A 22,148-nucleotide genomic window follows, 5' to 3' on the forward strand; every position below is an offset into this window, starting at 1 on the left:
TCATTAGGCTAATGGGATGCGGATGCATTATTCCATTCCACATGCTGCTAATGAACCACTCAGGCCAGTGCATTTGCATTAATGTGCAAAGCACTGGAGGAGGGTGGAGTGGCTGCATCTGGCCAAGGCTGACCTTCCCCGCGCCGCCCAGCCTCCCCGGCGCGCGGCCCCGCAGCCCCCGAGCCACGCCGCGCTCCCGCTGCTCCGCCGGACCCTTGATCTCCCCGGGACGGCTCCAACGCGCATTCCAGGACACATTAACCAACCCTCAGCAAGCCCCAGCCGGGCCACCCCAAGCTCACTGCCCGCTGCCTGCGCTGCCCTCTCGCCCGTGCCGTGCCCCGCCGGCTCCCCCCGCCTCCCCATATGGATCCCAACGATGCCCCGCTGCCGGCACCCCCCTCCGCACCCTGGCGCTCCAAAAGCAGCGGGGACCGGCGCATCCCTCCTGCACACCCATCGCTCCCCAAGAAGTCATCGCTCCCACATCCTGCAAGGAGTCCCGCTCGGCGTGTTCTCCCCCCGCCAGTTATTTTTACTGGGACCTCCCAGCACCACCCCAAAGCTGCCCTCCAGCACCCCAGGGGAGCGGGGCGGCGTCTCCCAGGCCTTCCCCTCCAGCGCTGGCAGGCAGCGCGGGGCGCGGGCGTCATCGGAGCCCTTGGGTTGTTTGTTACGGCTCCCAACTGCCTCCGTCCCCGGAGAGGTTTCGAAGGCGAGTGACCCACGAACTGGAATGCGCAAAGCCTCCAGCAAACAGAGCCAGCTGCCTGCGCCCGCGCAGGGGGGGCGGCGAGGGGAGAGCAGCCGGCCCCGCTGCACGGCACGGCACGGCACGGCTCCGTGCACGCGGATGCGCAGCCCCGACGTGGATGCTCGGCCCTGTCACGCTCTCCTGGGGTGGGCAGCTGCTCGGCTGGGGTGAGATGAGAATGGTCCACTGGCCTTGTCATGTCCCCAGCACCGCCAGCCCTCACAACGCATCCCCCGAATCCCCCAAACCTCCGTGTCCCCCTTCTCACCTTCCTCCCAGCCCATTTTTTTGCTGCACGCAGTGCCGGGCTACAGGGCGGCTGTACCAGGAGGATGCTTCACCCCTCGCCCGGCTGCAGGACCTGCATCCCTGGGTGGCCGAAGGACCTCTAGGACAGGGGACAGCACGGTGGCAGCGCCAGGCCCCCGCCTTGGCTGGTGCCACCCTCCCCAGGTGCCGGGAGGGCTCCCAAGCTGGTGGCAGTAGGGACGGGCACGGCGGGGTCTCATGCGGCTCCGTGCCCGGCGAGTGTGCGAAGCCCCCGCGCCCGAGCGCGCGCACGCGGGTGTCTGGGTTTGTCACAGCCTGGTGAGCAAGTTAATCTCAGGCTCCCTGACACGTGGAATAAAATCGCGATCCCGTAATGGAATTCATTCGTCTTCCTGTCCAGGCGGAGAACAAGCCCCCCGCCGCCCGCCGGGGCCGGGGCCGGGCCAAGGCAGCCCGTGGGCCAGCACCCAGCCGGGGGGGGCTCTGCCTGCACCCACCCTCCTCTTTGCAATGGGACCCGACCGGCACGGGAGGGACGCTCCTGAGAGCTTCTGCCCAGGGATGTGCACAATATCAGGTGCTGTGATGCGTCCCCTGCCCAGGGGTCCTCGGCCACGTCCACGGGGGGCAGCCGGGGTCACTGAGGTGGGTTGAACCCCTCCCAGGGCGATCTGGGGTCCCATCATGCCGGACAGCAGCCGTGGTGCTCACAAGGGACGAAAGGGAAACCGAGGCACATGGCGGTGCTGGGGAAAGGGCAATCATGAAGACAGCGGAAAATGTCCCTCCGTCCCCGTGACGTCCCTCTGTCCCCACGGTTCCTTCCCTGCTCCCCAAGCCTTGGCCAGCCCCGCTGGGGAGGACCCACCCCAGGGACCCCGCAGGGACGGCACCGCCTGGGCTGAGAGACCAGCACGTCCCCAGGGACCGGCTCAACCGCGGCGCGTGGCCCCTGCTGACGCCACCGGTGTAAGCGATGGAGAAAAGCCCTTGTGGGAGCCCAAGCAGGACAGGAGGCCACGGGGCTGTCATGCTGCCCCGTGCCTCAGTTTCCCTCCAGCACCCACGGCAAGGCCACCCCCAGGCGGGAAAGCGGCCCCGCAGCTGGGGAGGAGGAGGAGGAGGAGAAAAAGGAGGAGGGCTTCTCCTTCCCAGGCACACAAAGCCCCTTTCATAGGGGCTGAGTTTGGATTTCCTTCGCCAGCCCAGCACCTCGCTGTCTCCTGCCCTGCCAGAAATGCTGCGGTCGGAGCCGGGGGCTGGCGGGTCAAATGCCTGGGGGGGACACGGGGACCTTCGGGTGGCTTCATCCCTCGCCCTGACCGTCCCCGTGATTTTCCCCTCCTGTCAGCTTTTAATTATACCCCTAATAAAAGTCATTTTGCAGGGAAACGGGAGCTTTGTTGCTCAGGAGCTCATCTGCTCCCGCTGCTCCTTCCCTGCTTTAAACCGTAATCCTCAGCTGGGGACACTGCAATTAGCCACCACGGAGCTGGGCACCGTGTCACGGAGGATTAGGGCTCCTTTCGGCGAGGAACTGGGGGACCCGGCCCCGGAGTGGATCGATGGCTCTGTGTGGAATCGGCTGGCCCCCCCTCTGCAGCCCCCGAAGGAGGGGGACGAGCCTAAGGGCCCCCCCCCGCAGCCAGGCAGCCCCCAGCCCACCCTGTCCGTGGTACCCACAGACCTGCACCCCGGCACTGCATCAGTGCCCCCGGGTTATTTTTGGAGTGCACAGGAGCCACAGACCCTTGACCGACCCCCCCCAGAGCCCCCCGTGCAGACAGACCCAGGGAGGGGTCGGGTGGCTTCATACGATGTGACTACAGGGACAAAAATGGGGCTGGGGGGACCACCACAAGCCTCAACCCACATCCCCGTATGCCCACCCAGCAGCCCCTGCCCCCAGGGCCCTGTGTCCCTGAGAGGGGAAACTGAGGCACGGGGCACCAGGTGCCCGTGACGCACATCCCACAGCGGCCCTGTGCCGAGGAGCCAGGGAGAGACGCGGCGCTGCCACGTCCGCGCACGCCTGGAAGGACGGTGACAGCCCTCAGCCCTCTCCCCAGGTACGGTGCTCTGCTGCAAAATCAGGCAGGCTGCAGGCAGGCTGCAGGCAGGGAGCTGCCGTGCTGTCAGCCCCCACTCGCAGACTGACAGACATCGGGGCCACGAGGGCTGCGAGAGCCATCGGCGCTCCCTGGCACACCAAGCTGGTGGACCATCCGGCCGCGGCACCGGCACGGCAACGGTGACGCGGGACCCTCGCGCACGGCGCGAAGGCCACATCCGCGGCAGCAAACGTGGGGTCACTCGACCCCTTAAAGCCCCCGAAAAGAGCGTGTGCATCGCTCCCGGGTGCCTGCTCACCAATCAGCCTCTTACCGGGGCTGGCGAGGTGAGCAGGGAGCGCAGGCGCTCGTTAGCGGTCGCTCATTAAGAGCCCTCTGGGAGGAGGAAGGTACCGGGGCACCTGCACCTCCGTTTAATGAGCTGCAGTGCCATTAAACGCTGGAGGGGACCTCGGCCACGGTGGGGCTGCTGGTGCGGAGGGCTGACCCCCACCCTGACCCCCACCCAAGCCACGGTGTGGGTCCTTGTGCCGGCGTGGCCGGGGGGAAAGGGAGGGATGCGAGGAGTCGAGTCACGGTGACAACTGCAGGCAGCAGCGGTGGCAGGGCCAGGCAGCTCCTGCCAGGAATGCCTCGAGCTTCCCGCCAACCCCGGGGGGCACCCGGCAGCGGCCGCATCCCCCTCCCCACGCCTGCACCCATGGGTGCTCAACAGAGCGCGTGACGGTGGCCGGGGCTGGATAGTGGAGCCGTGCACTGCACCGGTGCCTGTGCGGAGCGGGGACGGGACCTCTGGGTCCTCGGGGTCAGGACCTCCCCACCGTGGGTGCCCCCGAGGTGGGAAGGGGACCCAGGCATCCCGCTCTTTCCCAGCACCCAGAGCTCCCAGTCTGGCCATTAAAGCATGGCCTCACGCAGCACCTCGAGGGGACCCAGGCGTCTGGGACGATGCTCCCGAGCGCACCCTATGACGCACGGACGATCCCATGACCCCCCACCTTGGCACCCAGTCCCGCAGGACACCTGGGTCCCCAGACCCGAGCGCTGCGGCCCCCCACCTTCCCTTCCACCCACCCCGTGTGGGGCTCTCCCTCGTTAATGTTTACTCGGGTTCGTTAGCGCCGGCACATCGCCATGGCAACCGTGCAAGCTGCGCGCCGCCATCGGCGCCACCGCCACGAGGCACGGGGACGTCCCTGCGCGTGGGGTCACCGCGAGCACCCACCGCGGCCACCACCCACCCGGGGCACGTGGGGCTGGGAGACGGCGCGGGGAGCAAGGGGGCACGGAGACACCGGGGTTTGCCTCCTCCCCACCGGGATGGCATGGCTCGGTGTCACCCAGATGGGGTGACAGCACCCGCTGCTCGCCCCCGAACCGCCCGCTGCCGCGCCGGGGCTGCAGGCGTGTGTGCGGCGCTGCCAACACGCCTCGGTGCTGCATTATTTATAAACCGGAGGAGCAGAGGGCTCGGCAGCAGCTGCAGAGTCCTCGCGGGCCACCCTGCCCGGCGTCACGCAGCCACCGAGCCCGCTGGCACGGTGGCACCGCAGCCCCGGCAGCCAGGAGGGACAATGGGGGCGAGGCTGGCCATGGGGCTGGCAGAGCCACGGGGCACCCAGATGCCACCCCGGCGTCCCCTGGGACGTGGCGCGTGGCTGCTGCAGCACGTGGGGATGTCCGGTGCGTCCCCGTGCCCCCCGTGCCGGCGCAGCACCCCAAGCTGCCTCCTGCCACTGCACGAGCCCATCGCAGATGGGTTTGGGTGATGGCAGCAAAGGGGTGCCCCCACCCAAGACCCAGCCAGCGCACCACCCCCCCAACCCCCCCCCCCGCCATGGCACACAGCAGAGCCCCGGCTGTACCACTGCACCGTTCACCAAGAGCAGGATGTAGCCCCGGGGTTTCCTTGCACCACCGGGCTCCGTTTGCTACGGCAAACAGGTTTTTCCTTAAGCTTTGCAGAATCTTCCCTCCTCCTCCCCACTGCGAGTTCCACCTCCAGGCTTGGGGGTGGTGGTGGGGCGGGAGGAAGGCTGAGTTTGGGCTTTTAATTTTTCATTATTAATTTCCCATCGACGCCGAGAGGCGCCGGGGCTCGCTCAGCCGCCCCCAGCATCGCCCCCCGCGCTCCCTCGCGCTCTCCTGGAGCTCTGCACCGGCTGAAGCCGAGCCAGGCTGCCGATAGGATTAATTCTGCATGACTGCCCATCTCCGCGGGGGGATCTAAGACCCTCAGGCCTGCAGCAATCTTTAAAATTCCTCCAGCCCAACTTAATTCCCTCTTCCTGCAGAGCTGGCGCATCTGCTGCAGTCAGGCACAGAGAGAGGGAGACGGAGGGAGAAGGGGGGGACGCCGGCACCCAGGACCGCCGTCAGCTCCGGCGCCAGGCGGTGGCCCTGCTACGGTGGTCGCTGTCCTGCGTTGTCACCGTGGGGTCACCCAAAGCCAGGCTGGTCACCCATTTTGCCGCCATCCCCCGGGCCCCGGGCGGTGGCATAGGGAGAGGGTTTGGGCTGGGGATGGGGGAAACTGAGTCACGCTGGGGCAGCCCTGGGGACGGTGGCTGCATTCAGCCCCCTGCACCGCGGCGCCGGCACGCTGCCACCCCCCCCCCCCCCCAACAGCTGGGACTCCTCAAACCAGGACACTGACTTAAAAACGGGGGTTTTCAAACACCTACGGGCTCTGTCTCCCCACGGGGAGCTTATTCAGCCACTGCCCTCCCCGCTCTCCCCCTCGGCAGCCCCAAGGGACAGACCCCCACAGTCGAATATCGCCCAGGGACACTCAGGGTCCAGCGTCTCTGGATTTTGGGATGGATTACGGAAACGCAGCTGCTGCTTGGGAAACAGCCCCGCAGCCCGCGAGCAAAGACCCCCCCAGCCCCGGCCCCTCTCCCAGGGGACAAGGACCCCAGCGTCACCCGGGGGGCTGCGCACACCCAGAGCCAGCACCACGGGACCCCCTGCCCACGCGAGCCACCATCAAACAGCGGCAGGGCGAGGAGCCCGGCCAAGCCGGGGGTGCTCCCCCCCAAACCCCCGCCATGCACCGCGGCAGCCCGGGGACGGCGGCGTGTCCCCGCGCTTTGAAGGCTCAGCCGCCACCACGCTGAGGCTGGCAGCCGGCGGGCAGAGCTAACCTTCAGGGGGGTGGCGGGGAGAGGCAACGGGGTGAGGGGGGGGGGGGGGGGGGGGGAGCGGATTCAACCACCAAACTCCAACCCCTGCCTGCACCCACCGTCCGGCAGCACGACCACCTTCCAGAGGTGTCGGCAGCTGCCGGACCCAGGAGAGCCATCCCTCTGCCGCCTTTGCCTGCAACTTGCCCGGTTCGCCTGGCAGCCGGGAGGAAGGCGAGGAGCGCAGCCCAGCCCAGCTGCCGGCGGAGCTGCGGATACATGCATTTAAATCACTTATATCTTTACTTTCTCCTGCGCTGGCTGTGAGATGGGCTTTTTTTGCATGCGTAATTAGGGGGTGGAACAGATGGCGGAGGGTTCGTTTAAAGTAATGCATCCATTAAAATAACCTTCGCTGTCGGGGACTGCGCTCCGACAGGGGCCTGTTTCACCGGGGGCGGTGGGGAGGGGGTGAGGGGGGGGCTTTGTTCGGCAGGGTGGGGGGGGGGTGTGTCGGACTTTGGGAAGGCGACCGGGGGGCAGGAGCGCGCAGTCCCTCTGGGATGCATCATCCCGGATCGCGGGATGAAGGGACAAAGCTGGTCCGGATACACCGACCTGTAATTGCCACAGATGGATTGTACATGAGAGGTGGGATTAAACTGGGATCAAACTGGGACCAAACTGGGGTTGAACCGGTCCTCTCCGGGGCTCAGTTTCCATAGCAATACGATGGCAGTGAGATGGAGGGGATGCAAAGCCCAGCCAAGGGTCAGCAGCCAGCCCTCTGGCATCCCCCGGGCTAAGGAGGATGCCACCGGGTGGGCACGGTCCCCGCGGTCCCGGTGAGGGGCAGCTCCGGCCTGGCCGGAGCTGCCCCTCACCGGGACCGCGGGGACCGTGCCCACCCTTTTCCCCCCCACTCACCTTAGAAACCCAAAAATAGGTCGGAGGAGGACATTTCGCCTTGCCACGCAGCACCAGCCGCCTCTCCTGTTTCAAACCCCAAGGTTCCCGGGAGAGGCAGAAGGGCTTTGTTCAGGCACCGGAGGAGCGGAGGCCAGAGAAAGCAGGAGTGCCCTGCCAGCTCTTGTGTTTCACTCCCGAGGAATGCCGGGGAGGGGAGGGGAACGCTGTTCCCCCCCCCCCCCCTCCTTCTGCCCCGACAGGCGCCCAGCTCGGCTACAGGGTGTTGAGGCAGGGAGGAAGAGGAGGGGAGGGCGAGGAGATGAAGGATGGGGAGGCGGGCATCGCGCGGATGCCGTGGTACCACCACGTGCGGCCAGGGCTGGCAGCGGGTGGGTTGGGGGGTGGTGGGGGGGGACACACTCACACACGCACACAGTGACACGCACCCGAGGTGGCACGGCAATGCACCGCGCTGGCTCGGTTGGAGCAGAGCAAGTAATTCAGAGCAAGAACCGTGGAGCAAATATTACACCCCTGTCCTGGAGGAGAGGAGAAGACCCCACGCGTACCCCCTAAATTTGGGGGATCTAGAGAGGGAGATGCCAGGGAAGGGGTGGAGAAGGGCAAGAGCAGCGGTGAACCCGAAGCCACCCGTGCGTGTTCAAATATTTAGTGTGCACTTGCTAAGGTGCTTCTGCTGCCTTTAGGGCATCGCTGTGTTTGAAGCATCAGAGAGGTGGGAACTGGGGGGGGGGATGGGGAGCAAATGCCAGGGCTGCACTCTGCGGGGGATTTCTCTCCTCTCCAGCTAGGCTGGGGGGGGGGCCAAGGCTCGCCCCCCCAGCCACAGCGCAGGGAGCCCAGGGAGGGCTGGGACAAGCTCGGCTTCACCCTGAGATGTGCAAAGGCTGGCCCCTGCCTCGCCACCCCCTCCCCAGCCACAGCCCCCAGACCCCACAGGGCCGCACTCCTCTTCCTCTTCTTCCTCCTCCTCCTCTGTCTCCTATGCACCTCACCGGTCCCCTGCGCTCCCACTCTCCGGCACCCTGGGGTATCCCCGAGCACCGGTGGCCCAGGGGACAACCGGCAGCTGCGGCAACGCGGTGGCTGATGTCGGCAGCGGGACGGGGCCGCTGCTCTTGCCAACGCCTCCGTGCCCGATGCTGGAGGCAGGACGCGAGACGCCGACGGCAGCGGCGGTGTGCCAAGGGTGGCGATGGCAGGCGCCGGGGCGAGGGACAGAGGGGACACACAGGATAGTGGCGACGGGCTGGGGACTGATGGAGAGATGCCAACAGCCAAGAGGGGATCACAGCGGGACCCACATCGCGGGGTGACAGGGGTCCCCAGGGCAGCACGGGGAGAAGCCCCTCCAGTTCGCCGTCCCCACCCCCGTGCACGTGTCGAGGAGGAGCCGACGCGCCTGCCAGCCGAGGGACACCAGGCTTTGCCCCGCCACCGCTCGCACACCCCATCCCCACGCCGTCCCCGGCCGCCAAGCCCCCGCTCCGCCACCCCCACCCTGCCGCTCGCTGATCCGAAACTCCCCCAGCTCATCCCTGTCCCCTCCCCGGCTCACCTGCCATCACCCCCCCCATCCTCCCACCAGGCCCCGGCACGCCGTCCCTTCGCCTCCCCCGGCATTTCGGCCGGTCCCTTTGGCGCACCCCAACACCGTGAGCTCTTCCCACTCCCCAGCAGGCAATCCGCCGGGAAAACCAGTCCCAAAAAAACGTTCCCCACTTCCGCGCCAGCTCTGCGGGTCTGGGGGGGCCGCGGGCCGGCCCCCCGCTCGCCAAGAACAATAGCGCCTTGTTCCAGCCCGGCTCCGTCCTCTCCTGCCGGGTTGCAAACACCTCCCTGGGCAATGCGCTGGCCACTCTCACCTCTACGTCTCTCTCGCTGTTTCCCAGCTCCCTCCTGACAAATCCCCGTTCCCGATCGCTTCTCCTCCCCGCGGGTCCATATTAAGCTACATTCTCCTTTCAGCTGGGTGGAAAACAGCAGTAATAACCATGTGGAGAGAGCCGTGCCCCCCACCTCCACTTCCCTCCCACTTTGGGGTTCAAATTTCATTTCAGCAAAAAAGCTTCCCCCGCCTCCAATTTCTTCCCCCAAACCGAGTCGCTGTCGTCTCGTCTGATCTCGGCAGGGGCCGTATGGATGCTCAGCTCCTCCTGGTTCAGGATCTGCTGCCAATCTGGACCTCGCAAACTGGTTCTCACACAGCTCCCGCCTAGCGCCTCCCTCTCAGCATTTATTGTCCCTCCTCAGCCACCCAGCACCAGCTTGTTCCCTGTCACCCCGCTCCCAGCCACCCTGCTCCCTGTCACCCTGCTCCCCTGCCACCCTGCTCCTGTGTCACCCCGCTCCTGTGTCACCCCGCTCCCGTGTCACCCTGCTCCTGTGTCACCCCGCTCCTGTGTCACCCCGCTCCTGTGTCACCCTGCTCCCCTGTCACCCTGCTCCCCTGTCACCCTGCTCCCCATGCCACTCATCCGGCAACGCACAGGGTCCCCTCCTGCCTCTGCTTCTGCACGGGCGCATCCATCCCAAGCCAAGTCACCGAGTTCGCCGGGCGAGATTTATTCCCAGCAAATTCCCGGGGGTTCAGCGGGGCCGGCAGCCGGCGGGGAGAGGGGCAGCCCCGTTGCCTCCAGCTGAACAGCTTCCTCCTTTCCCGCAGCTGAAGAGCTCATCTCCCTCGCCCAAGGCTCTCCGTCCTCCTCCAGATATTTTAGGCCCAGGTTTTGCGAGGAATGTACAGGCGCCGAGCCCAAGACGATGCGCTGAAGTCAGCAGGAGGCGAAGAGCGTGCGCGGGGCTCGGGGCCCCGGGGGCGGCGGCGGTAGCGGCGGCCGCGCGGTGATGGGATGGGATGGGATGGGATGGGATGGGATGCTGCTCCCTCCGCCTGGAGCTCGTTTAGCAGCAGGAAGGGCAGAGGTTGGAGCTGGCGGATGCCAGAACTGCTTCACTCTCCCTCCGAGAGGATCAATACCACATTTTGCCGCTCCCCCGTCTCCCCGCATCGCGCCAGGCCAGGCTGCATCAGCGCTCGCCCGCGTGCACGCCTGCGCAGGGTGGGCTTCGGCACGGGGAGGGGGCGTCCCTGCTGCCGTCTGTCCCCGTCCCCTTCCCCGAGGAGGGCAAGGAGGCGTTTTCGCCACGGTGGCGTGTCCCCCGCCAGCACCTGCCCAGACCCGCCTTCACCCCCAGCTCCGCACGCCAGCCCCGCGCACCAAACCCTGCCCGCGCACGTGCCGATGCCTCCCGCCAACGCCCCCTCCTGCCTGCCCGCCCCCCGCTGACCCCCCCTTGCACCCCCAACCCAAGCACCCCACTGCGGCCCATCCGCCGCAGCCCCCCCCTTGCACCACGGCAGCTCATCACACCTCCCAGCCAGGCTCGGCGTCCCCAGGGGGGGTGGTGGTGGTGGTGATGGGGGGGGGGGGCTGCCGCAGATGGAGTCCCCGGTGTGGCGGCGTGCAGCCGCCCTTGTCACGGCCCCGCTGGCACGCAGGCCTCCTACGTGCTCCAACAGGTGAGCCCCCGGGGCAGCGTTCCTGCCTGGGCCGGGAACTGTCCCCACCGGGCAGCCGGTTTGCAGGCATGTTCCTTCCCAGCACGTCCCTCCCTCCTTTCCCTCCTTCTCCTCCGTATCCAGCCTCCCTCGGCCGGCGAAATGGGGGAGCCGACGGATTTTAATGAGCTCCCCGGAGGCATCGCTCTGCACCCCCACCCCCCCCCCCCACCACCACCACCCTCCCGCCTCTTCCCGCGCCCGGGAACCGATGCTCTGAAACACAACCCTCGGTGGCAAGCCTGGAAAAAAACCACAGGGCACATTTCTCCCCCCTCCTCCTTTCCCTCCTCGCCTCCCCCAGCTTTTTGCTCTCCTGCCGATGCCAAAGACCCAGCCGGGCTCTTGTGCTTTCACTCGCAGCTGCAGCTGCCGATTTTCGCTGTAAGCCCTTGTGCCTAGAAGGCCCAGAGCGAGGGATTCTGGGACGCGGTGATTGAAGACAGCACCAGCGCGGAGACCATTGCTCAGACTTTCCCTGTCTGTCGCCCCAACGCTCAACCCACAGAGAGGGAAAAAAAAAAAAAAAAAAAAGAAAAAAATGAAAAAAAAAGGAAAGAAAGGGGAAAAAAAAAAAAAAGGGATGGAGAGAAGAAAAAAAAAAACCCGACCAAAAACCAAAACGGACTGGCGCTCGCCCCTTCCCACCCACGCAGAGCGGCGGCACCAAGCGCCACAAGCCTTCACCCGAGTCAGCCAGCCCATGGGGCCAGGGTGAGCTCCCCAGCCCCGTGACACCCCAATGAATTCCCAGCTGCTTCACTTTGCAACACCGAATCCCACCGCGAGCGCGCCGGATCCGTCTCACCGCGCAGCCCGCCGTACATCGCCCTAAAAACTCACAGCGGGCACCTTAACGGCACCCCATTTGTCTCCCCTGTGTTATTTTGAATGAAAAATAATAACAACGCAGCTTTCGAGCCACCGTTTGCGGCACAAGGTAAATAAATATCAGGGCACGGGTGCAAGGGGAGGCGACGCCACACGTGATGCCGGGTCCTCATGCGAAGCCGAAACGCTCACCCGTGGCAGTGGGACCGTTGGGATGCACCCGGAACCGAGCAAACACCCTGAGCGCATGACACCGTGTCCCCTCTGCATGCACAGACCCCCGAGGGAAGGGGTCCCCAGTGTCCGGGTGTGCCTGGGGAAGGTCCCACGGGACCAAATACCTGCCCTCCAGCACATGCGCCAGGCCAAGGCATCGCTCAGCGTGTGCCCCCGAGGCAGAGCAGGAACAACTCCAGCCTGGACGGACGGACGGACGTGCGGTGGGGAGCAGGAGAACCAGGCTGTGACCGCACGGACCCCCATGCCAGCGAGAGGGGGGGGGCCTGCAGAGCATCTCCCGGCCAGCCGAGCCCTCACACCCCGAGAACCGCCCCCGGCATCGCCGGCTCCCCGAGGACCGTGGCCGGACTGCACGGCGCATCCCAGCTCCGAAGTTCGGCGGGTGGCGGAGCTGGGGAGGGGACGGCGGCAGGAGGGGGGAGGACATCTGCGACGCATTCAGGGGCCATCCCGCATCCGGGCAGCCTGGCCACAGCCCAGCATCCAGCCAGCCGGCCCCGGGGGGGGGGGAGCCCTGCCCTATCGCCAAGCAAAAATCCCCCCCCCCCGCCTCCGTCCCTCCCGCTCCCCCCCCCCCACGCTCCCGTTAACGAGCCCGGAAGAAGGAAACAGCCCTCCCCACCGCTGCCCTGTTTACCAAGAGCTGGTTCCAAGCACTCGGGAGAATAGCAGGAGCATTTCAAGGCCCTGTTTCCACTCGGCTGACACACACTATTTATAGAAGCCCACAATTCTCCCAGAGCTTTCCTCGGGATCTCAGCAGAAATAGCCTGCCCCGGGTCTCTGCTGCCTCCTCTAAGGAGGCCAGGGCAGCGCCGGCCCCCCCAGGCTCCCCGTAACCTTCCACGGGCTTCCATCGCTTCTCCTCCGCCGGCCGCCCCGCTCCCGGTGTGTGTCCTTGGCTACCCCGTCCCCACCACGGTGCCAACCCTTCGCCTTCCCCACCCCCCCCACCCCGGCCAAAACCCTGGGTCATCTCCACCTCCTGCCAAATCGGTTCCCGGTGGGCGCACGGTGGCTCCGGCGGGCGCGCGGTGGCTCCGGCCGGCGTCCGCTCGCCGGACAGCGGAGGGAGGGAACCGGACTGTGGTTTGACGGGGTGTTGGAGGCGGGGGGGGGGGCGGGGGGGAGGCCAGCAGCCGGACGAAAGCCACCTCCCGCCTGACTGCATCGGAGCGCGGCGGAGCCCCGGGGGACTCGCACCGGGGATGGAGTTGGCCTATTCAGGTTACAGAGACATGGCAGAGCGGAATTTGGCGCCGCGCCATCCCTTCTCCAGCCCCCCCCCCGCCCTCCTCTTCCCCCCCTCCCCACCACCACCACCACCACCCTCCCCTGCAAATTCCTCAGCCCAGCAGGAGAAGCCAGTGTAAGGGGACACCTGGGGGGGTGAGGAAGAGGCGGGAGGGGGGGGGGAGGCCTGGAGGGGGGCCCCCCCGATTCGGAACATGCGCCCCCAGAGCCCGCCGGCGCCTGGGTCGAAAGCAAGCGGGCAGGATCCGTGCCCGTCGCCCCGGGGGTTTGCTTCTGCTCTCTGTCACGCCAGGATAAATCTGGAGCGACTCCACCGCGCGCCGGGGCTCACGGCGGCACACAATGAGCTCAGCCCGTGGCTTTCGGTGGCGGTTCTGGCAGCCACGGGCCGAGGGGCTGGATGCACGAGGCCACCTGGTCGCAGCCGAGACCGCGTCCTCCCCCAGCACGTAAACAAGCAGGGACCCAGGTGTCTCCACCTGCCCCGGCCTTGGGGACGCCAAACACGTCCCCAGGGTGGGCAGAGGGTCTGGCGTTAGCGTGACCCCGTGGGGTGACACCAGCCACCGCCAAAGCCACCGGTCCCCCCACGGTCTCCGTTGCCGTGCAAGCACCGAGGGGCCGCGCTGGGGAGAGGGGTGGGGGGGGGATGGATTTAAATCAGCTGATCAATAAAAACAAATCAGAGGGGGGATGACAGGCACCGAAGCGACAACCGCTCGCCGAGCCCCGCGCCGCGGACCACGCAACTTCACCGGCGGGGCTGGGGTGAGACCCCCCCCCCGCCACCTACACCCCCCCCCCAACATCCCCCCACCCCCTGGGGCTGCCTCCCGCGGGCCAGCCCGCCGCTCCCCGGGGCCGGCTGCCAGGGGAAGGGGGGTGGGATGCTCTGCCCGGGGGGGGGCCCCCCACGTCCCCCGGGAAGCCCGGCTAACCCCAAACGTTGTTGACACGCTCGGCTCCGGCGGCGGCCTGCCTTCTAGCGGACGGAGCCGGCTCTGACAGCTGTCACTCAGCGCTCGCAGCCCGGGGAGGGGGGGGGGGAAACGGCGGGGGGGGGGGGAGGACGGGGGCCGGCCAGGGGGAGGCGGCCGAACTCGTGGAGATCGCAGCCCCCCCCGATGGGGGCTCGCCCCGGGCCCCCCCCCCCCCCCCCGCAGGCCCCTCCCCGCCCCAAGTGCCATTAAACTCCTGCAATTTGGCAGCAACTCGCCGCGCAACTTCAGCGGAGGGGACGGCGGGGACACACACACACACACACACACACACACACACACACGACACGCCGCCTCCTTCCCCCCCCCCCCCCGCTCTGCCCGAAGGGGGTGTCCCGTGTGCCCTCCCCCCTTCCCCCCCCCCCTCCCCAGCCTCCCAGCCCCACACAAAGGCGGGGGGTCCCCGGTACTCACCCGCCGGCTGCTGCGCTCCGAGCCCCTCGGAGCCCGCCCGCTTGGGGAGGCTCCTGCCGTCCGGCGGGGCTGCCTCCTGACCGGCCGCGGGAGTCCCGGAGCCCTCGGCACCGCTCGCCACCTTCAACGAGAGCATTTCCAGCGCCTCCTGCTCACATTCTCCCCAGGCAACTCCGCTCCTGCCAGCCCGCCCCCTCCTCCGTCCCCTGCCTGCTCTTTCCTCTCCGCTTTCCTCCTTCCCTCTCCCCCCCCTCCACCCCTCTATTTTATTTTTTTTCCGGGCTTTTCTCTCCCCTCTGCCGCTTAGCTTTTTTTTTTTTTTTTTCCTCTAATTTTTTTTTTTTTCTCCTCTTTTTCCCCCCCCTTCGCCTCTCACACACACAAAAGGCAGCGGAGCGGGAGGCGGAGGGGAACCGACCTCCCCTCTGCGCCTCCGCCGCTCGCCGCCTGCGGAAAGCAAAGAAAGACACAGCGCAGCAGAGCCCTGGCTTGCCGCTGCCTCCCCCCTTCCTCCTCCTCCTCCTCCTCCTCTTCCCTCCTCCTCCTCCTCCTCCTCCTCCTCCTCCTCCTCCTCCTCCTCCACCTCCTCCCTCGCTCTTGCCTTCTGCCGCTCCCGGCTTTGTGGGGGCTGGGATAAAAAAAAGGGGGGGAGCGGAGCCGGCGGCGAGGCGCGCCCTGCCCCTCTCTCCTCTCCGTGCGCGGCGGGGACCGCGGCTCCGCTTCGCTCCGCTGTCAGCGGCACGGCCAGCATCCGGCACCCCGGGGAGCCGTGCAGCACCGCCGGGGCATGCCGGGCCTTGTAGTCCTTCCTTTCTCTCTTCCCCCCCCCCCCCTTTTTTTTTTTTCCCCTCCTTCCTTTCCTCCCCCCCCCCCTCCGCCCCTCTTTCTCCTCCCCGCCGCTGCGAAGCGCGCAGGGAGGGGCGCAAACGGGTGCGCCTCAGTTGCGCGCTCCTTAGGGAGGGGGATAATTGAGGTGGGGACACCCCGGGGGAAGGGGGGGGGGGGGCAAACCACCGAAGGTGGTTTGCCCCCCCCCCCTTCCCCCGGGGTGCCCCCCCTCGAAGGTCCCAATGGGATGCGCGGGGCATTGCTGCCCTCTCCCGGGATGCACCCGCACTGCGTACCCCCTCCCTGAGGATACAGGGTTGAAAGAGGGGAGGACGGATAGCCCCTGCAGCCCCCCGCCACAATCCGGGGTGCACATCTGCACTTCGTCACCCTTTCCGTCTCAGCACCCATGTGCTGCCCACAGAGCTGGCCAATCACCCCCCTCTTTTTTTTTTTTTTTTGGTTTTTTTTTGGTTTTTCCCCCCACTTTTAATTATTTTTTTTAAAGCAGAAGCTCTGTCTAGGGCCTGGAAACTTCCCCGCTGTTTGGTAACACCCTGCTCCTCCACGTTCTTTGGGGTACGGTGCTGTGTCACCCCTCGGCCAGGTCTCAGAGGGGATGCCAGGAGGGCAGATGGTGACCGAGGTCCCTTGGGACAGTGGTGGCACAGCGGGGTGCTGCCCCCCAGCTCCCTGAGCACCCCATGACCTCCCTCCCTGTGGCTCCGTCGAGCATCTCTCCAGCTCCTTCCCTCCAAGTCTCCGCCAATGTTAATGTTCCCGGAGCCGGGTAGATACAATATAATTAAAGTAGATAATACCACTGATGTTTGTTATGACATTGTGTTTTTGTGAGTGACGAGTGAAGGGTTAACTCCAGGGAATTGGGAATATTGCTTGGCTGCTAATAACACGTGAGTCATCGATGAAATAACACATGGGTGCAGGGAGAGACACAGCACCTGGCTTTACAGCAGCCCTCCGCCTCGCCTGCGTGGTGCAGGTTGGGGTTTGATGTGTGTTTCTGGATCAACAGGCAGCGAGGAGCGAATCTGCTCTCAGGATACGTGCTGGGCACCCCAGCTTCACCACCTGACTGGGATGAACTGGTGAGCCGGGGTCAAGCTGAGAGTTGTCTTCCAGCGGGGACCTATTGCACCCGAAAAAGCTGGCAGCTCTGTCCCTAGGCTCTGCGCACTCCAGTGGGATCGATGGGGATGGATCGGGGACCAGCTGGGCTCTGCACACCCCGGATAAGGATGGGGAGCCATCCGCATTGCTCCTGGAAGCGGTGCGGAGAGGAGGCCTGGGCTCCAGCCCGGTCAGCAGAGGAATCTGCACACGCAGACAGGATCGCTGCAATCGCTGGTGGCTGAGTGAGCAACTTTGCAGGCTTCCTCGTCCCCTTGCCCTGAATGTCAGCTTTGAATTTTCTTGCTATTTTTAGGGACAGTTCAAAAAACGAGGAGGATCCCTCCCTTCTCGCCTTGCAGGGCTTTGCACCCTATGAATATTGCAAGCCCGTGTATTGCTGTACCTGAGTGCGCACCGGGGGAGCGGGAGGGAGGGATGGGTCAGCTGCTTTGCACGGGCAGGGAGAGAAGGAGGTCGTGCAAAAAACATTACATTGCAAGCGGAATGGGTTAGAATGTAAAAGATTTATTAATTTAATCCGAAGCATTAAAAGGTCATGTATTAATCAAAGAGATGCTTAAAACTGTCAAAGTCCTTTGTCAGGTTTGAAGTGCATCTCTATAGTTATCATAAAATATATATATCAGTCTGGCATGGAGCCCTCAGCGGGGCTGGGAGCCGGGACGAGGAGCAAAGCAAGGCACTTTCCGGCAGGGTCCCAGTGGAGGGCCACCCACGTTCCGGCCCTGCCAGGCTCCCATGGGTGCTCAGCACCCCCATGCTGAGCTGGGTGCCTAATGGGTCACCCTGCTTGTCCCCAGGCCTGGGTTTGTCCCGCCTCAAGTCAGACTTGTGCCCCACGGTTGTCCCCAGCTCGGCTGCGTGGGGTGCTTTGGGTTTGGGGGATGGATGCCATGGGTTTGGGAGCGGGGGTCCTCCCCTCGCCCCCGGTTCAGAGAGCCGCCGGCAGGCACGGGCAGCTCCCGGCTGTGACAGGCGGCACTGGGGCGTGGGAGCCGTGCCCACGCCACCCGTGTCACAACTGCGCGGGTGCTCAGCCTCGCCGGCATCTCTTTTTACCGGAGGAGGGGGGGGGTGGCGGAGGCGGGTCCCCAGGGCCACCCGGGTCACCCGGGCACTCTGTCCCTCTCCCAGCCAAGTGCTGTGTCAGCAGCGTTGGCGTGGACTTACGCTACCATCTAGTGGCTGCTTTACCGAGCCGGGGCCACCGCTGTCCCCGGCTCTCAGCCCGCGTCCCTGCGCCCCGCGGGCGGCTGTCCCGGGAGTCCAACCCCCCCCTTCCCAAACCCGGGGGGGGCACAGGTCCCGCTCGCCATCACCCTCGCCAGGATCAGGCCAGCGGGTGACCCGCCTGGGTTTGTCCCCTGAGAGCTCGGGCTGGCTTGGCTGGGTGGTGGTGACACTCACCAGCTCCCCGGGGTGAGAGCAGGAGGTTCGGAGGCAGCGGGGTGCAGCGAGGTGCAGCGGGGTGCTGCGGAGGAGAGCTGGGGTGCACGGGCACGGGGAGGAAAGGGGACGGCAAAAGGTGTTTGATGCATTGCTGGGATGCAGGAGCTGCCTTTGTGGAGAGCGTGGGTCACAGACCCCGACTGGGGTTGGGGGTTTTCTGCCCCTCTGGCATCCGCAGAGGATGGAGCCAGCTAGATTTTTACCCCGATAAATGTAACTGCAGCAGAAGAGACCCATTCAACCCTGAATTCCAGCCCCGCGTTGCCCCGGAGCAGCAAAACCGTCCTGGATTTCTCCCCAACACAACCAGTTCTGAGCAGCACTGCGCCCCGGGCAGAGCAGGGCTCCTGCTGCGCCTCCTCCCCATCCACGTACATCTGCGCTGCGCCCCGACTGTCCCTACGCCTCGCTTTGCCCAGGAAACCTCCGTTCCCAAATCCTGCTGCTCCCTGGTTGCTGTCACGGCTGCTGCTGTAGCCGGTGTGTGGCTCTTCCCAAATATCAGTTGGTTTTTTCCATGGAAAAATGTGTCCCCTCCCAGTGACTGGTGCTGAGCTGCTGGGTGACTGTGGCTAAGTACCTCCGTGTCCCTGCAGGCCTGGACCAGCAGTCCCGAGCTTGGTCAAGCCTAAAGCCATATTTTTGGCCATCTTCCACTGTTGTCTGGCCATTGCTGCCGTGGGCATGCAGGTCTGATCCAGGACCCAGGAGCTCTGCGGGCTCCGCCAGTCCCTGGGGAGCTTGGGCTGAGGGGAACAGGGACAGATCCGGTCGCCAGGCCTGTTTTGGGTGGGGATGGCTCTTTCCCGCTCACAAGGGAGACACAGCTCCCAGCAGCAGCTTTGGGCAAGAGGACATCCCCCCCCCCCCCCGCCGCCCCGGGTAGGGTGGCAGTGCCACGGCTCCCTTGTTGCCAGGGTCTGCAGCGCCGGCCATCTGCAGCGGTCTCACACCTGCGCCCACCGCGCGCTTGGCACCGGGTGGGCATGCTCGCTCCAGAACCCCCCCCCCCCCGCCCGCAAACTCCTGCCACGCTCGCATGGACCCAGGCTGGCACGGTGCAGGCAGAGCAGCCAGCCGGAGCGGGACCGCTTGGGCTGGGCAGGCGCAGGCAGGGTTTACAGGCGGAAGCGGGGAAGATAGGTCTGGGTCTGATGAGGATGGAGGATCCTGGGGAGCACTGGGGGGGTCCTGATCCTACAGCCCCATACTGGATTCGGCCCTTGGCTGCAGGCAGGGGTGTTGATGCTGAGCTGCTTTTGCTTCCTCTCTGGAAGACGCTGCAGCCGGGGCTCAGCTCTGCGGCGCTGCCTGCGATGCTGCAGGGACCGGTGAGCCGAGGGGGGACGGGGCCAACCCTGAGCCCCTGGGTCTGGGTGCTGAGCACTCACAGCCGTGCTCCCCTTGAGCACCCAACCTAGGCTTTGCAGCGAAGATAAGCCCTGCAGCACCTCTGGGGGGTCCCAGCCTCCTTCCCCACCTCCCCATCACTTCTGGCTGGTGGCACCCCAGGGTGGACGCTGCCTTGGGCCGCCGGGAGCCGCAGGGGCTCTGCAGAGGGTGGCCCTGGGAGCAGGCGGGTGGCCATGCCCCACAGCAGCCGTTGGTGCCTCCATCCCTGGTTGATGCAGCCCACCATTAACATAAAATGGATGCCCCCTCCCCTGCCCAGCCTGTGGTCACCCCAGGGTGAAACCCTTTAACCCCTTTGTTCTTGCCTTGGGGCACCCATGGGGCGAGAGGAGGGAAGGACGGAAGGACAGAGGTCAGGACGGGGGTCCTTCCCTTCAGCCCCTTCACCCAGGTCCCGGCAATCTTGGGCCCCACTCACTGTCCCCAAGAGCTCATGACACCAAAGGGGAAAACTCGGGACACACCACGGTGACGTGACCATGGTCCCACGGGGACTGCTGTGGCACAACCACATTTAAAAGCACGTGGCCAAATCCACGTGGGTCCCCGGGGCACGGCCAGCACAAACCCCCTGACTTGGCCCTGGGGTGGAGCAGGGAGCGCCCACCCACTCCTGCCACCAGCACCTCTGGGGACCGGGGTCCTAGGCTGGGGACATGAGGGGTGGCATTGCTTCCCATCAGGAGCGCAGGATCTGGCCCAGGCTGCAGCGTGGTGGTGGGGGGCCGAGCATTAGGAGGGTGGCAGCGGGGAGTCTGCATCGCCAGCCTGCCCCTCCGCGCCAGGCCAAGCCCCAGATTTATATTTTTATTTCTTTTTAAGTGAATTTTGTGCTAGAGGGAATTGCCACGTTGGCAGCCCGGCAGAGCGAGGGGCTGATCCTGCTCGCTGCTGCTGCGGTGTAACCCTGCCGGGGAGCTGGAGCGCGGTGGGGTCAGCCCCTCTGAATGCCCGAGCAGGCAGGAACGGGCAGGAACCGGGCAGGAACGGGCAGGAACAGGGATCGAGTTGGGGCTGAGGGGCTGGCACAGCCGGGGCCCTGCACACCGGTGTCTGTCCGTCAGCATCCGTCAGTCCATCGCGCCCGGGATGGCGGGGCTGCCTGTGGGCGCAGCGAAGGCGATGGTGGGCCTTCCTCCCCTCCGCTGCCCAGCTGCTCCCTCCTCCCACTCACCTCCGCTCTCCAGCCCTCTGCTCTCCACAGGTGCCCGCCGTGGTCACGCAGCCGCGTCCGTCTCCTCCCCGAGCCAGCACCGAGCAGCCCTGGCCGGAGGCTGCTGCCTGCCCCCCCCCCCCCCCGCCCCAGCCACAGCTGGGGTGTGTGGGGTTGGGGTCCCCATGGCCCCCCCCGAGCCAGCCCTGTCCCCCCACACGGGGCTGGAGGGGGCAGCACGTGTGTCCCCGTGGGCCTGGGGACAAGGGACGCGTTGCACGGGTGAGGTGTGTGCCCCTCACACCAAGGAGCGTGATTTTGGGGTGCTGGGTGTGCGTCAGAGCCTGTGCGCACGGAATATTAGGGGGTGCGCGTGTGTGCACACGCGTGCACGGAGCTGCGGGCAAGGTTGCACCAAGGGAATGCACGCGTGTGCACACCCAGGACAGGCAGCACGCACGCGCGTGTACACATGTGCACTGAACACACGGGTGTGCACACGTGTGCATGCCAATCACGGGGGTGATACGAGATGGGGGGCAGCCGGGCGGGGTGTGTGTGTGTGTGTGTGTGTGTGTGTGTGACAGAGACGCTGCCGTGCCCGTGGGGTGCCCCTGGGTGCCCAGCCCCAGGCGTGGGGCGGCCGGAGCCGGTGGCTGCAATCTGGCACCGGGGCTCTGCCCGCCACGGGCCGGTGCCAACCGCCTCCTCGCCTCGGCTGGCGGTGCCACGCAATCTGCTCTCCTCGCCTGGCCCCCCCGGCACCGGGCATCGTGCCACGCTGCCCAGCCAAGCCTGGCCGGGGGCCTGGCCCTTCCCGCAGGGATTTTTCCCTGGGATGGGGAAGCGGGGGGGGATGGGGGGACACACACACACACATCCAGCCCTGCTCCGCTGCACACCCCTGCGCCCCCGTGATTTGCGGCCCTTGTAGGAACTGGGGTGAAGCAGGAGCCAGGGAGGTGCCCGGCGGTGCCCAGGGACGGTGGCACGTCCCCAGACCCGTTGGCACTGACCCTGTGCCCCCCTGCCCACCTGCCCGGGGCCTCCCCCCGCCCCCCCCCAGCCTGAGCCCCCCCTGGATGGGGCTGGGGCCAGTCCCCCCTTCCCACCAGTGCTGGGGAATTCATTACCGGCCACAGCTGGGCCCTGCTGGGGAGGCCAAGCTGCAAGGAAAATTAACCCCTTCCTTCCCAGGCTCCGAGCGCAGGACCCCCCCACCGGCACCTCTGCCCCCACACAGGGGAGGGGGCCAGACACTATCCAGGGACACCCCCCCACACACACACTAATTAAACCCAGGCTGCTGCTTCGTTAACGCACGTGCCTGGGAGGTAGCAGGAGGGGATGTGGGTGCAGGGGGGGCTGGGTGTGGGGGGGAGCTGTGGGGTGCCCTGGGGGGGAGCAGCTTTGCAAACCCAAATGCTTCCCCACGCCGTTTTTCCAGGTTTCTGTTTGCGAGGGGAGCTGGTGCTGCAGCCCCACACGGCCGGGGGGGGCAGGGGGACCCTTCTCTGCTCCCCCCTACAGAGGTGGTCCCCCCAGCCCCGGGTATGTCCGTGCTGGAGGGGGTGAGGATACGGCCCTCAGTCCTGGCTTGGCTCAACCTGGGAACCCCCCTGCGCGGGGATGGGTGCCCGCACCCCAAATCTTGTAATCCAGGGTTGTCCCCCCAGCTCTAGCCCCCCCCACCCCTCCCT

The 22,148-nt window shown here is 66.2% G+C and overlaps 1 protein-coding gene across 7 annotated transcripts in view; it reads right to left on the minus strand.

Annotated features, from left to right (window-relative positions):
• Positions 1–15,235, minus strand: part of AHDC1 (AT-hook DNA binding motif containing 1) — a 52,972-nt gene extending 37,737 nt beyond the window's left edge. For 2 of the 7 annotated variants that reach the window (XM_075774047.1, XM_075774046.1), the window contains exons 1-2: positions 15,052–15,235; positions 14,451–14,571 (exon numbers count right to left, since the gene is read on the minus strand). In XM_075774047.1, the coding sequence (XP_075630162.1) occupies positions 14,451–14,571; positions 15,052–15,201 (271 nt within the window). In that variant the 5' untranslated portion in view covers positions 15,202–15,235. Of the gene's footprint in view, positions 1–9,016; positions 9,160–13,976; positions 14,023–14,450; positions 14,572–14,830; positions 14,954–15,051 lie in introns of those variants that run through there. The other 5 variants (XM_075774052.1, XM_075774051.1, XM_075774050.1 and 2 more) reach the window with 4 other exon arrangements.
• Positions 15,236–22,148: the final 6,913 nt, after the last annotated feature.

This window comes from Balearica regulorum, chromosome 22 (assembly GCF_011004875.1).
Source record: "Balearica regulorum gibbericeps isolate bBalReg1 chromosome 22, bBalReg1.pri, whole genome shotgun sequence".
Classification (NCBI taxonomy): Eukaryota; Metazoa; Chordata; class Aves; order Gruiformes; family Gruidae; genus Balearica; species Balearica regulorum.